The 14,966-nt window shown below is 42.9% G+C and overlaps 1 protein-coding gene across 3 annotated transcripts in view; it reads right to left on the reverse strand.

Annotated features, from left to right (window-relative positions):
• Nucleotides 1-7,716, reverse strand: part of LOC147888832 (holliday junction resolvase) — a 72,181-nt gene extending 64,465 nt beyond the window's left edge. For 2 of the 3 annotated variants that reach the window (XM_087392538.1, XM_087392536.1), the window contains exons 1-4: nucleotides 7,337-7,615; nucleotides 6,842-6,934; nucleotides 2,088-2,228; nucleotides 1,844-1,933 (exon numbers count right to left, since the gene is read on the reverse strand). In XM_087392538.1, coding sequence (XP_087248664.1) covers nucleotides 1,844-1,933; nucleotides 2,088-2,228; nucleotides 6,842-6,934; nucleotides 7,337-7,471 — 459 coding nt within the window. In that variant the 5' untranslated portion in view covers nucleotides 7,472-7,615. Of the gene's footprint in view, nucleotides 1-1,843; nucleotides 1,934-2,087; nucleotides 2,229-6,841; nucleotides 6,935-7,336; nucleotides 7,616-7,635 lie in introns of those variants that run through there. The other variant, XM_087392537.1, reaches the window with a different exon arrangement.
• Nucleotides 7,717-14,966: the final 7,250 nt, after the last annotated feature.

Genomic DNA, 14,966 nt, shown 5'->3' on the forward strand with positions numbered 1-14,966 from the left:
TACAGCTCAAACAGGCCCCAAACTCAAAGAGGATATTACTCTTGTCCAAGGCGGGCACACCCATGTAGAAGCCCTCACTCATGAGATGCCTAAATCCTAACATGTACAACTATCACACTGTTTACCAAAGGAGCATAGCTTGTCCAATATCCAATGTGCAGCGATTCGCTACCAGCCAACCAATTGCAAATGCTGTGGTAGCCCAGTCACAAATCACACTTTCAAGTTCTTCTATGACATGTTGTAAAGCAATTGTGTGTTCTTATTCAAATCTTGCCTTGTCCCTTGACCTAGGCCTGGCCTTGACAATGACCTTAGAGCTGTCAAGCTGCCAGATTTCTCTAAGATCAAGAGTAAATTCCAACCAAAAGGCTCAAACATGGAGCAGTATGCCCCCCATTGCTTACGATTGAGCTTCAAAGGAGGTTTAAAGCTAGAAAGCCTAGCAATTGAGCATTGTGCTTGAGCATACCAGCAAACCACAATCCACCAAGAAGAAATAAAAAACTGCATGCCAAGCATATTAAGAGTGAACTACAAATAGAGAAAGGGAAAATTCCCACGAGGAGAGCCAGTTGTAGCCAATCAAGTCACATGTGAGTGGGGAGAAGGGCTAGATCCCGTGGATATGGTTGCGCTTGCCTGTTCATGACTCTGAATCTCATCCTTGCATTTATTATTTCTGCTTTGGCCGCGTCATATCTCTCAATCCACTTCTGCATCTCCTTGCTATTGAGGATACAAAACTTATTGAATTTCTCCATTTGCTCTTCGTCCATCTTTCTTTCAATCCCTTTTCCTTGGAGAACCTCGCCAACGATGCGATCATCATCCTTGTTATGCCAAGCCTGTGGCATATCGGGATCCATGGATGCAAGAAACTCCGTGATATATACTAATGACTCTTGCATGTTTTTCACCGGTGTCATGCACAACGGTAGAAAAACACGCTCCAAGGAGTCTTATTCGAACGTGCTACTATTCGATGGACATGATGCTTTGCACATTCATTAATCCCACCTCTCTTGAGGAATTCACACACTATATATTGCAGAGCTTATGGAAAAATACAACACATCTCCAGTAGCACCAACACTTGTCTCCACGGTTGAAGAGATGATCACCACTCAGGTAAGCTTAACGAAGAAAGAGATGGCTATTCTAGCCAACAACAAAATCAACAAAGCATATCTATATACGGAGGTAAAAGGAATGTTGAGCTTACTAAAGTGAAGGATTTGTTCTAGCTCAAACAAAGGAATGTTGAGCTTACTAAAGTGAAGGATGCACGCAAAGATGGAAAATGGGCAACATATAGGGATGGACAAGCCTTGATCCGTGATTTCAAATCTAAACCCAAAGACTCTCAGTCTTAAACTGATGTTGCTCAAGCCGTTTTTTTCTAAGATAAAATTAGTAGCTAGTTATGCATCTAAATAAACTAGAGCTGAGCTGATATACTCCCCCAAAGACTCTCAGTCTCTAACTGATGTTGATGTTTTTGGTGTGTGTTTTTTGTCCCATAGACCCGCGAGGTCTCCTGTGGACGTTAATATATCTTTCCTTCTTTCTTTCTCTCTCTACACACACGTGTACGCACGTACACATTTATTTATGTACTTATTTATTCACATGTGGTCTTGATTTATATAAGCGCTCTTGCTTTGAAAGCCATTTGTGAACATTAACGCACAAGGGTGCATGTTTGATGCAACAGCCCATTAAACTTATCCACTGTTAAGCTTATGAAGTGCCATCCTTGCAACATTCAAGACACCCTTTGCTTGACAAGATTATCGACATATGCTTGCATGCAGGAGACTGTGTGCAGCATTTTCTTCACCTTTTGGATTTCAAAGCTGGTGGCTTCCAGTTGGAAATCGATTTTCTGTTCCTTTAGAAGGAGACAAGCTTTGCAACACCACTGTAGCATCTGCCAAGTAATATTGACAATGAGAAATCACCTCTGTCCTACCAATATTCATAAAGCTCCAAAACTGGCTGGAAATACCAATTGGCATTTGGCCATCCAAACAAGAATAGAACAAGGAAAATAATAACAATTGCAGTAAAACCCAACCGATTACCTTTGAAGCAAGAGTGATCTGCAAGAAAAATACTTCATTGCCTGCTTTTGAACATAGTAATTGCTTTCTAGTAGCACTAAACATGAGAAGACGCCAGTTGCAAGAGGATGTGTCCAAGTCTTCATATCTTTCCCAAACATTCTATAAGGTCGTTATAGTAGAACAAGTTATACTGGCAAGAGCATGGTCAACAAGCAAAGAAGGCTCAAGTACAAGATCAGAATACTTCATGGATATCCTTGTAGAATTCAACTACACAATCTCCCTAGGTATCAGGACTGCTCTAAGCAAACTATTCTTGCCCTAAAGAGATCACCCCGACAAATATTTCACAACACATGTACACAAACATCATGCCCAATCCTCATTGGTAATGGCCTTGTTTAGGTAAGTTTCTGACACATTTTGCAAGTTACTTAAGCTTTTCAAAACATTAAATCTGAAAAGGTTTTGCACTATTAAGTTATAATCCATGGAGCAAAACCATAATTGCATTCCTCAAAAATAGCGTGATGGTTGATTATAGAATGTGATTGTCACCCAGCACTCTATTGAATACTTAGTAGGCAAACTGTGTACTTTGGGTATGGTCTACAGCCTAGCGACCCTTTTCAAGGTGTCATGAGTAGCCACAGGGTGAAAATAATGGTCGCTTCAAGCTTCTCCCTGGTGCGTTGCTGCCACCCTCCTTGTCCCCTCGTGCTCCCTCCATACGAGTAAACTTTGGGTCGTCTCTTCATGCCATGAGTTAAGCCATCTTGAGCCTATCCCTTGCCATTAGACTGGATTTTGTAAACGATACAAGGACTTTTAAAAAAGGCATGTAGCCATGCTGTCTAAGACCAAGACTCTATCTGACATTAATAGCACGGCCTCAAGAGAAAGGTTGCTTGGAGCAGATAGTATGCCTTTCTTCACCAGACCTCTTGGGGATGTGCTAAATAAGGGATGAATTTGGGCTTCACATGGGTTTCCTAAGGAATTATTCATAGTACCATAGTTTCCATGTCTCCCCTGCAACAACTTGAGTGAATTCTAGAGGGCATCAAGAGGAAGGTAGTGTAGAACAAGGCTCAATATCATGGGCATCTATACGCTTGGACCATATATAATATACCTAGAGCAGCCCAAGGGCTGCCAAAAGAGCAGCAGCACAGCAGGCTACAGCAACAACAGAGCAACCCATGTAGGACGGCCGTGCAAGCACTCCATGTGGGACTAGCAAGCAAAGGCAGGCCAGCACCACAGACATGCAAATAGAGCTGCTAAATGGGTAGAGCAGGAACAGCCAAGTCAGCTACAGACTGAGGAGGAGGTCCCGGCCATTTACAGGCTGACTGAGCTCAGTCTATCTCCCCCGTCTGTCCAGGTTGGCTCTTTACAACTGTGCTCAGTCTGTGCAGCTCTAGGGGGGGCAGCCTTAAGTAACCCTCTCAGTTCAGCATCAGCTTCCGATAGCAATCGGCAGGAGTCCTCAGCCTCATCAGCCCTTCAGTCTTCAGCATATCTACCTCCACGGTCAGTTTCCAAGTAGCCTCCACAGTCAGCAAGGGATGAGACCTTTAGCCCTCCTAATCCATAAGCTATAACAAACTCTCCATTCAGGATCAGCCCCCAGCAGTATTCAGCCTTCTAGTGACCATCAGCCACATAAGTAGTCTTTGTGCAGCACAAGGTGGTTTGCCTGAAATTTAAGAAAGAAGTAGTACTTAGATACTCAATTCTGCTGCTGTGAGCAGTGGCATATTTGTGTGGCAGACACAGTAGGTCTGTCATATGCACAGGTATATTCTCTTTTTGTGTTGGTTAGTATCCATACATTCCAGTCAGCCAGCAAGTTAGAACAGAGCCACTTGTGAGAGAAGATCTTAGCTTACATGACTGTTGCATTGGTATTGAGATTGCAGAGAGGTGCCAGAAAGACATTGAGACACCCCGAATGCAAGGACAGCCCCTTCATGCCTTTTCTCCCTCCTTCAGCCTCATGGAGATGCAACAAGTCCAATAGACCTTACTAGTGCATGGTGTCAACACGCTTTGTCAACACAGCCATAAGACCCTTAGGGATTCCAGGCATGAAAGAGAACCAGAAGAAAGAGAGACTAGCTTGCATGCAAAGACATAGAAGCCAACAACAAAATTGCTCCTATCCTCATCCAAAGCAAGGGAAGACAGATATGTGAGCCTCCCCCACCTCCGCCAAAGGCTTCATGTGCAGGGAAGCTCACTTTGAATGTATGACTATTTTATAGGCAAAGAAGAAACAACCAGGTCAATTGTTTACAGACTAAGGAAGAAGTTGGCTTCTAACAGACTCTCCTAGTGCAGGGGGCCCAGGGGGTTCAACCTATCAAAAGCAGCCCTTCACACCCCATTTCAGAATCAGCTTCCAGTAGCAACAGCAGCAGTCCTTCGCCTCAGCAGTCTTCAGTCTTCAGTAGATCTCTCTCCACAGTCGGCAAGTAGCCTGTACAGTCAGTCCATCAGCCAGCAGTCTATAGCTTCTTCATCGAGAATTAACTGCTTCTTCCGTGAGGAGCCACAGAAAAACATCTGTGGTGACTTGCCAAGGCCATAAAAAAGAAACAGTTTAGCATATCAAGTGTCTGCTGTGAGCGGCAGCATATCTGCGTGATAAACATAGTGTGCACATGTGTATTCTCTCACTCATGCCAGCCGGTTAGTCAATCAGTCAACATATCATTGGCTACTAGTAGAACAATGATCTTGAACCAAGTCAGCATATTTATGCTTCTGCAGCAGCATATCATTGTTGGCAGGTGCTGATTCGCCTGTGCTCTCTATTCTTGCAATCCCCTACAGACTACTTTTGCGGCAATTCTACATGGATTGCTACGCTGCTGCTGTTTGACACCCTTTCGGTTGCTGTAGGTAGATGGCCGTGGGGTGTAGATGACTATGACATCCTCTTCTGTTATAGGTTGAACTAGACTCAGAATCCTTTAGAAATCTGCTCCAGAACCTCTTGTTGTCGGATTTGGCATGACAGGGACATCTCCAACAGCACCTGCCTATTTTATTTGGAAACCATCATGTTCTATCCCTCTTCAACTTGGTGTCCATCAATGTTTGCCATTCCTAATAAGAACTGAATTTTTTCGTGGGATCGGAGTATAATGGTTGTTGCATAACTTCTGCCACCTTTATAGATGCATGAGAGCTGGGGATGCACTCATCATGTTGAACCAAGTCATGCTTGCTGCTATGTAAATGTGGCTTCAACCCCAATGATGATGGCACTTCTCTGTTTTGGAGACCAAGATTTGATGTTCCTGACCGTCCTCAATTTCAAGCTGCCTACAATTTGGATCCTTATGCCAAGAGATGCACTCTATTTTGCTCATCTTCACCAACACTAAAGAGGTGATAAAATCTTATTGAATACCCTATCAATCTCCTTTGTTCAATGCGCAAGACTTTGACTGAAGTCCTAGCTTTGCAACTGGAGCCATACACTACAGTGCACAGTCAGGGTCTTCCCAAGATCATAGTATCCTAGATGGCATTTTCATTCTTTGAGAGGTTACTCAATTCACTCAAGAAACACGCATAGACATTGCCCTGATACTTCATGATTTCGACAATATGATCCTTCGGGGATCCCCACTCAGTTAAACAGCATTGCATTTCAGGTCTTATCTCCTTTTTGTTCTGCAAGCTAGTAGTCCCAGGGATTTGTGTATATTCTTGCCCATTAGCATGAGGGGAAGCCTTTGAATCAGATTGTGCAGATGATTTTACACTTTACACAAGTGGTGTTGATCATTCACTGTACAAGGTCAAAGTTCTGATTGATCTTAATTATACTCTATAATAGCTCGGTAAACTGGCAAAATTAACAATTGAAAGGACACTCCAGATTGAGAAGCCCCATTTATGGAAAGTATCAGGGGAGGCTAGCCTTCTCGAGTACAGCATGTCTTCTCTTGCTCCGCATCTGTGGTATGTGGCCTCATTTTGCATTATTTAGATTATTGTAAATTTCAGTAGCAGGAAGAACAGTTTTCATGAGCTTTCCTGCCCACTCTCTCCCTCTTCTTGTCATGCACTTTCTTCGGTTTTCTAGCCTCATGTTGCAAACTTTCTACCTGTCTCAGGCTCTTTTCTGTTTGTGTTCTTTCTAATTCTTCTTCCTAGATCAGTTCCTATAATCCTTTATCTTTTCTCCGGATGACAGCTGAGCAGGTTAAATTGACAGCTTCTGGACTTTGGATAGGCCACAGCCTACTAATAGTGGGCCATTTTTTACACAGCGAGAGAGAACATAGTTAAAAGAATCGTGGAATCAATAAAGAAGACATCTTTGATCAGTCAGATCACTAATGTGCGACTTCTTGGAGCAACTCCAAGAATAGTGTCAAGTAGATCAGCAGCATCTCTCTCTTAAACGTGGGGCTAGCATAAATGCTTTTATAAAAGAGAAAGTGCCATTTTCAACATGTTAACCACAGCGTATTTAATTTGTTTTGAGAGCTGGCTTTATCATTCCTGGCGTCTGTCAGCAGAACCAACAACCTTGGTCTTGTTTTCTCAGACATTAAGGATTTAAAATGTTGTGATGTGAAAGACACCTGGACTGGTTATGTCAAATGAATGTTTGATTTGATCCTAGTGCTATCAAACATGCTTCAAAAAAAACAAGATGCATGTCAAACATAATGCTTCAGAAGTTTCCCCCTTGTCGTATTATATGATCACATGTATGAGATTACTGCGTTGAGACAAAAGGATACGGTAAGACCGTCAATGATCTGTAATGTCTCTGAATTGCTGCATGGAGAAAATTCTGTAATCTGCTCCAACAGATCAGTGCAATCCTCAGTAACCTGAGATCTTGCACGGGCATATGGAACGGCAGCATTAGCTCCTTGAAGACAGGCAATACTAATAAACTTAGCTATACGCAATGCCAAGAGAAAACCAGTGACTGACAATGAGGCCCAGCTAGTCCACTGAGCAACTAATTTTGAGTCAAACGGAGACAAATCTAGTGCATTTATAAGAGTCCTCAAATTGCGCTTCCCCTTCCTATTAGTGAAACTTAAGCACGTATCTTTATAGTCTTCTAAGCGTTATACTTTCACATTCCAATACGTTATCCAATGTTTCTACATGCGAAAGCTCACAAATTTTCAATGCAGGACTAGGCCGATTTAAGAATGAGGTCAACTCCGAGCAAATTACACGTTTCGTAGCATGCTAGCGAGTGTGAAAGGAATAAAACTTGCCTGTGAGTCCCTCAGCTTCTGCAGGCATGAAACGATAGCGTTAGAAGCCATACGCGTTTGTGAAAAGCTGGCGTGACTTGCAAACGTTCCTGGCGCGCAATAGCACGAGGAAATAAGCTCACAAAGTAAAGCCATGCATCATTGCCCGTCTTTTCTATGGCAACTACTTCCAGTGGAGCGATGAAATTGCTGACAATAAATTATCTTCTCGTTCAAAGACATCTCTCTCTCGCGCGAGCACAAATGATTTGAATTCTGAAAATCAAATCATACAACGAGTCCTGGCTTTCTCTACTTACATTCGTGGCAGGAGGATTCCAAAGCAAAGAGCCAGCACATGCAACTAAACCAAAAAAAAAAAAAAAGGGCGGGAACTTCGGAAATAGGGAAACGCCACTAGGGAGCCCTTTCCTTCGGCAAAATGTGGTCATCAATTTTTTTTAAATAGTTCTCTCTTTGACTCGGTTGAAGAGTCTCGAGTGGTAAGCAAAACAGTTTGTGTATACTTTATAGACAATATGAATTTCATTCATGTGGCCTTCCCAAGAGAGAGAGAGAGAGAGAGTTAGAAAGAGAGAGAGAGAGAGAGCTGGGATGGAAATAGGAAGAGGAAGAGAGAGAAAGGGGGAGAAAAAAATGGGATGCAAATAGCAAGTGCAACTTAACCCAATCATAAAAATCAAAATGCTAATTTCAAAAATACAATCTTTTTGGCCTCCCCCAGGGGGATGGGTATAGTGACCGGTGTGTGTTCCGTGAAAGCCAAAATTCAAAAATTTCTTTTTGTTATGATTGGTCCACCTCCCACTTTCTATTTCTTTCCCTTGGAATCCTCTCTCTCTCTCTCTCTCTCTCTCTCTCTCTCTCTCTCTCCTTCCTTTATCACCTGGAGTCTTCCTAAACAGCATCTCCAGTGTATTCTTTTTCGCTTTTTTTATCTTGGGCAAGCCTTATGAATGATTAAATATCATTCACCTTGTTCTCAACTCCAACTAGAGCCTCCAATTAGAACGTCCCATGAAGGCAAGCCAAAAACAACATAAAAATATGCAAGACATTGTTTAAAAACAAGGTGAGGATCTCACTAGGGCCCTGCCTATTGGAATGTCATTATAAGTGTAAGTGTAAAGTAGCTTAGGGGTGTTGAGAAATGTGGTACCATAGAATACTAAGAGAAATTATGTGATTGGTAAAGCACGTTACGTCAATGGATCGATGACATGTGTACTGGGAAAAGAGGATGTTGCCTATTTAAGAAAACACCCTCTAATGGAATGGTATCGCTCATCTTTCACCTTCTATCTTGTCATGTTGTTTCCTTTTGAGCCTCCTTAGGATTTTTACCTAGGTAGATGAGTGAAAGAGACTAGAGAAAAGAGATGAAAGAGGTGTGTGTGTGTGTGTGTGTGTGTGTGTGTTGGATGGACCATTAAATAAAAGTGGGGACGTGGCTATTTTGGCAAGAGTGGTGTCATACAAGAGATAAAGAGAGCATCCATCTCTAGAGAGAAATACCCAACAAAAGACAAAAGCATTTAAAATCTCCACAAGAGGAATAAGAATACAAGATGAATTATATTCATAAGGCCTACCCAATATGGGTGTAGGTGCAAGTAAAAAAACCTCTGAAAATTATAGAGAAATTGTCGTGGGATTTCCAAAGATGTAATCCTTTCCTTTATGTCACATGGCTGGATAAATTGCAGCCAAATGAGCTGACCTTTGTATCTACCAGTGCCACAGCAAGCCGTATCATCGATCTTGAAATTTGCTCAAACACACGGTATAAGAAATCATATACCGTAATTGGGAATATGTGTATCTATGTGAGAGAGAGAGTTTCGCCCCAAAACTTTCAAAAAACATGTGAGTCAGAGAGCGAGCTAGCGCGAACCATATTTTGGTGGGTCGTTGCGATAAGCAAGAACAGTATTAAAGCGTCAATATTAATAGGTTTAGCCCTTGGCAGTTGCATATTCAGTTGTTGCTAGAGGCCCTCAAAGCTAGATCATTCATAGTGGTTGAACACTCTTTATTGATGCTCTTCGTTCGGGCCAGTTGTGAAGGTATGCATCCAATGGGACAAATGTTGTCTACGGTAACGAGTTTGACTCCCAAGTTGTACAATTGTTGCATTAAAAACCTCCATCCACAAAACAAGAAAAGAAAGTCAAGGAGGGAAAACAGAGACGCCACAAACTTCGAAGGTCTAACTTGACACAACTTACCGTCAAATGAGAGGATAATTTCGACTTGTTGGAATTGTTTCATAGTATATTGAAGAGAGACAAGAGAGTTCTATAACAAAAAATAGTTGATGTAATCATTTGATGCGATCGAGGTGGGATACAACCACTTTGCTAGCAGGACTTGTGTCGCTGACGTGCCTAGCAGCCCTTGTATTTCTTGGATGTTGGTGGCAAACCAAGTTATCTGAGGCTCAAAGTCAACTCCCCCAATCTGCACGACATGAAAATCAGATAAGTGGAGGCTTGTTAAACACTCGTGCACAAGAGCCAACACTGAGCAACACCATCTCTTTTCATGGATGATCACTCACAAAGTTGTGCCTCTGGTGCTTTGCAAAACACCAGCCGCTGCCGATCCATAGTTCTCACTCCCTGCAACAGAGCTTTACCGCTCGTTGTAGGTCCTGACGATGAGCAATGGAGATCCACATATGGAATCAAATTTTCGACCTTTGTTGTTGCATAGAGGCTTGCCGGATGGCCAGTCCTCCACTTCTTGTGCTGGGAAGCACAGTATCCAAAGAGGCAACACAACCTTGGACGATATCATCGATGAAGGTGAAATCTTTGGCCAACTCCTCACCGTGAGGGCCTTGAAAGATCATTATAGGCTGCAGATCAAATGTATGTTTAGCTCACCCCTCGATGTCTTTCTCCTCCATTTCACAAATGAGTAAGTGTGAAACCATGTTTTCCTACCTTGCCCTCCACGATGTTCCTCGTGAATGAGAAATATGCCATGTATGGCCTCCCCCAAGGACCATATACGGTGAAAAATCTGCGACGCTAAAAGCTCTGACTAAGTTTTGGAATCTTAGGACGCCACAACGGCAATCTCAACTGCTATGTAAAAGGACAACCGTCGCAACTATTACTTGAGCACCGTGATCGATAGGCCATAGATGTGGTTATACATATAAGCCAAAACTTCGTTTGCTTTTTGCGATTCATTTATAGTTAGTGTCCTTCTAATTCTATCACACCGTCACTCAAAGCACTCGCAAGTGGGTCAAAAAAACTAGTGCGAGGTAAGGCGGAGGGAATGGTAGGGAAATGAGCTCACTTGCGGAAACCACGGAAAAACGTAACTAAAAGCAAAGGGATGAAGACCACATAGTGAATGCAATGGTAACAAATTTCATGGAGATAATAATGGGCGTTGAGGGGGATTACACAGAAAATCAGTGGCGATTTTCCCATCATAAAGTTGGCCGATGGGGAAGTCAATTTCATAGGGGGGAGCATTAGTTCTGGACGCAATTGAGGTACTTATTGTTGCCGATGAATGTCAACGAGGGAGTCTCCAAAGATGAAGTAGGTAGGGAACGAGAGTGGAGTGGTACAGGAGGGAGGGAGGCTGCTGGTGGGTGAGCGGAGAGGAGAAGCAGCAGTTGGAGAGCAACAAAACAATCGGAGATTTCTTGTTCAAGCAAGATTTCATCCAGGGTTGCAGGTAATAGAGTCATCAATAGGGGATAAAAGGCAAAGAATCGTCTGACATATTTAAAGAATAATACAAACAGACACTGCTAAAACCTTCAAGCCATGTAGGTCGATTGAAACGAGCTCAATCACAGCAGAGATATGACTCTAAGGTAGACGATGATAAGATAGATCAAGGGCTCACATTGAAGAAGAAACTGAAGCCATTGAGGAGGAAACATTGAAGGACAAAAGACAAAAACTAGAGGAGGGATGGCAGAAATGGGAGGAACAATTGGCGCCTTCACAACATTTTGGAAGTCTAAGGAGATGGGACCATGCAGAGATCACTCAAGTAAATGCAAACCTGCAAAGCAATTAAATTGAGCTGATGAAGACAAGCCACCTACTAACATATTGTCCACTAGGAAAAATGCACTTCTAAAAAATCTCAAAATGCCTAATTCTGCTTTGCCCAATTTGAAGCATTGCTAAGGCTACCCAGAGGGCAAGCCAAAAAGAGGTACATAGACATGCTAGTATACCATCATCTCCCAAAAGCCCAAGCAAATGCCTTGTGCTCAAGGATATTGATGACTATGATGGCTCATAAGATGCTCATCTGTTGTTGGATTGCTTGCTCAAGGTAGAATAGTATTTTGAAACCCCAAAAATTGTAGGACTTGGATTGCATCACTGAAGATGAAAGGGCATGCAACCATGTGGTGGATAGGGTTTAGCTTTTGGCATGCAACCATGGGGTGGAAACTCGTTGTACGAGAGAAGGAGCTCTCTAAATCCTTTGGTGTCTCAATAGAAAGACTTTTGAATGTTGTAAATAAGAGATTTCCTCTATTCGCGTAACTATGTTATGCAGCTCTACAAGTCTTATGAGAACTTAAGGCAAAGAGTGGACCAAAGCATGAAGCATTATATGGAGACCTTCTACAAATTATCTATAAAGTTGGACGTGTAGGAAGCTGAGAATAAGCAGGCCATGAAGTTCATCATTGATTTGAAGTTGTCCATATAAGAAGAGGTGGTTTTGTTCGAGTAACCTGACCCGTCTACAACGGGCTAGAGACCCGCTCCGCCAAGTCTCAAGATGCTTAAATTTCTTAAGCCAACAATATAACAAAAGAAACATTTAAATGCAAGCAAAATACTCTAACCAAAAAATCATATATGACAGAGTACTTCAAAATATTACATCCAAAAGTGGAGTCACATGTCTGAACATGCAATAGCTACATCAAAGAACTGATTGATATGTCCAAATACTCCACAAACAAAGTCATAAAAACTGAACATACAAAATCTAAAATAGACACACAAACATCCCTAAGGGAAAAGTCTGCGGCCATGTACTATAGGGAAAAGCCTGCGGTAGCCATGTACTCCACGTCCGCCATGTTCGTAGCCGCGGTGGCTACGAAGATACAACGGACTACCAACAATTGTATCTAGACCAACTTCACATAAAACGATAATTTAGGGACTATAAATATTGAGCCATAAAACTTTTATACCTGTATGTTGGTAAAACCCAAGTCATTCGTTAGAGTACTTACTCAGACACAAGGGGCTATCAACAGTGTGGACAAAGGTGTACATATAGTCCCCATTTTGCCCTTGATAGAAAATCCATGTCAGCACACATTTATAGTATCCCAGCCAATAGCAGACAGTGATGGTCTATGGTCCATCATCCCTATGAAGCCGGTGAGCCAGGACAACATAATATCCCAAGTGGACTCATCCGTCCAAAGGATTGTGGACATGAAGATTCATTACAAACCTTGAATCAGGAACAGTCCTAAAAGACAAACAATAGCATGTTTCAAGTTCTCAAAGAGTCCCCTCAATGCCTTCCTCTAGCGATGGTTGCCCTAGCAAGGGCATCCCTGGTGATGGCGGCCCTAGCTATGGCAGCACAGACAACGGTTCTCTGTCTTCTTCTCCTGAAACTTTCATGTCCCATCCCATCAATCTTGTTCCCGTCAATCTGGAGTCTGATCAAATAGACATCAACAGTCCATCGGATTTCGTCATGCAAGATCTAGACTATGATTAACACAATACCCCTCTCCCCCCCTTCACCCTTCACCTGGAGGAAAGCGACATTCTTCAACTCAAACAAGGTGGTAGAAAAGTGGACGCTTTTCGTAAGTTTCTCTTTGAGTTCAAAACTGCACCGTCCAGTAATCTTCCCACAGTAACAGCCAGAGCAAAGAAAAACCTCTCTTTGTTTCCTTTCCTGCAAAGGATCAACAACCCAATGGAGCCCTCAAGTCTACAATGCACCAGGTTTTGAAGGGGAACCCCATGTAGGAGCTGCAGAAGAGCACCTATGCTAGTGCTATCAGTAGAGGAGGCAGAAGCCTTTTCAAGGCTCCGCCGATGCCGAGATAGTTAGCCTGGAAGCAGCTCTCGCTACGAGCTAGGAGAATCTTTTGTGGCACCTTGCCCTCCTTCGTCTGAGAACCAGCAAAGCTCCCTGCCGCCATTGATCCAAACGCTCCAAAGGTTGCAGAGCCTCTCAAAGGTGAGATCCAACAGTCAAAGTACACAACGGACTTCTTAACAAAATGATGAAATGGCTCTATTCTTGCATTGTCATAGAATATATTCATGGCTCAAGACCACCTGCTCTTTTCCTAGAAGGTTGGGTCTAAAACTTCTGGTCATGTAAAGGCTTGGTTGTCACAACCATTCGATTCCTTAGGAACGGGTACATTGTATTCATCTTCAAAAAATCAGAGTTGGCGACAGAAGTAGTGCAAAAAGGGACATGGACTATTAGAAATCAACCTCTGTCAGTCTAGCTCTGGGAGCCCTCCTTTAGTCTTGATTCCACGCCTCCATATAAGGCCCCCATCTAGGTGGAATTCCCTGATTTACCACTATCCCTTTTTCCTCAGATAGAGACTCTTTGCACACCACTTGGCTAGTTCCTCAATGTGCAAACATAAGAGTTTATAAGCCCTTGAGGTAACCCTCAAGCCTATGTCCTAATGGACCTCGCTTTCGACCCTCCTAGTGCCATCCGTATCCTTGACGAGGACGGAGCTGAGTTGATCCAAAAAGTATTCTTTAAGAACATTCCTAGCTCCTGCTTCCTTTGCTGTATGGGGGGGCACTTATCAAGGACTGCTGCCCATCCAGAAACAACCAGAAGACACGGGCCGGCAAGACCCTCAAGAAACCAAGGAGACTCAGAATCCTACTAAGCTCCTGGTCCCCCCTCTTGTCATGGAATGAAAGGAGGCTCAAAGTAAGCCAATTTTTGAGAGCCCAAGGGGTGAGACGGAAGGGAAAAGCAAAGAGATTGATAATGAAAGGGAAGAATAGATCGAAGATAGTTCAGGTGAGGAAGAATTTGTGGTTACCACCCAAGACTTCGAGGCACAATTGGAGCAGGTAGAGCATGAGTCAACGGACAAAGAGGGTCCTCTCTTCACAGTTGTCAAAGGCAGAAAAGCAACAAGCTTAGGGAAGGCTAAGGCTCAAGTGGCTGAGTTAAACAATAGGGGAAAGGAAATCAACTCAATTGAAAGGGGAAAAAGGAGGATGTCAAGAGGCTTCGCTCTTTCTTCTCAGAACAGTCCACTAAGCTTTAAGAAGAAGAGAAATAAAAACACTCTGCAATGAAGTAAGACAACTTTTCCTTTCTTGGTATCAATGTGCAGGACTTAACAAATGACCTCAAGCCCGCCATTCTTAAAAGATGGTTAAAAACAACTTGCCTAAAACCAGACTTTTTAGCACGTCAAGAGGCCAAAGTTTTTGGGGATAAGCTACGGTGGCAGCTCAACCAAATTGACAATAAGAGGCAGTGGTTCTACATCACCCACGAAGAAGGAAGAGGTGGAGCTGGCCACCTTGTCGAGTTAGTCACGCACCCTTTAACTCTTTTTGGAGCTACTGGAATTGGAGTTTAATTTTCCCACCCTTAACTT

The sequence above is a fragment of the Dipteris shenzhenensis genome, chromosome 21, assembly GCF_047967505.1.
Source record: "Dipteris shenzhenensis isolate YYH24624 ecotype China chromosome 21, Dip_SZ_1.0, whole genome shotgun sequence".
NCBI lineage: Eukaryota > Viridiplantae > Streptophyta > Polypodiopsida > Gleicheniales > Dipteridaceae > Dipteris > Dipteris shenzhenensis.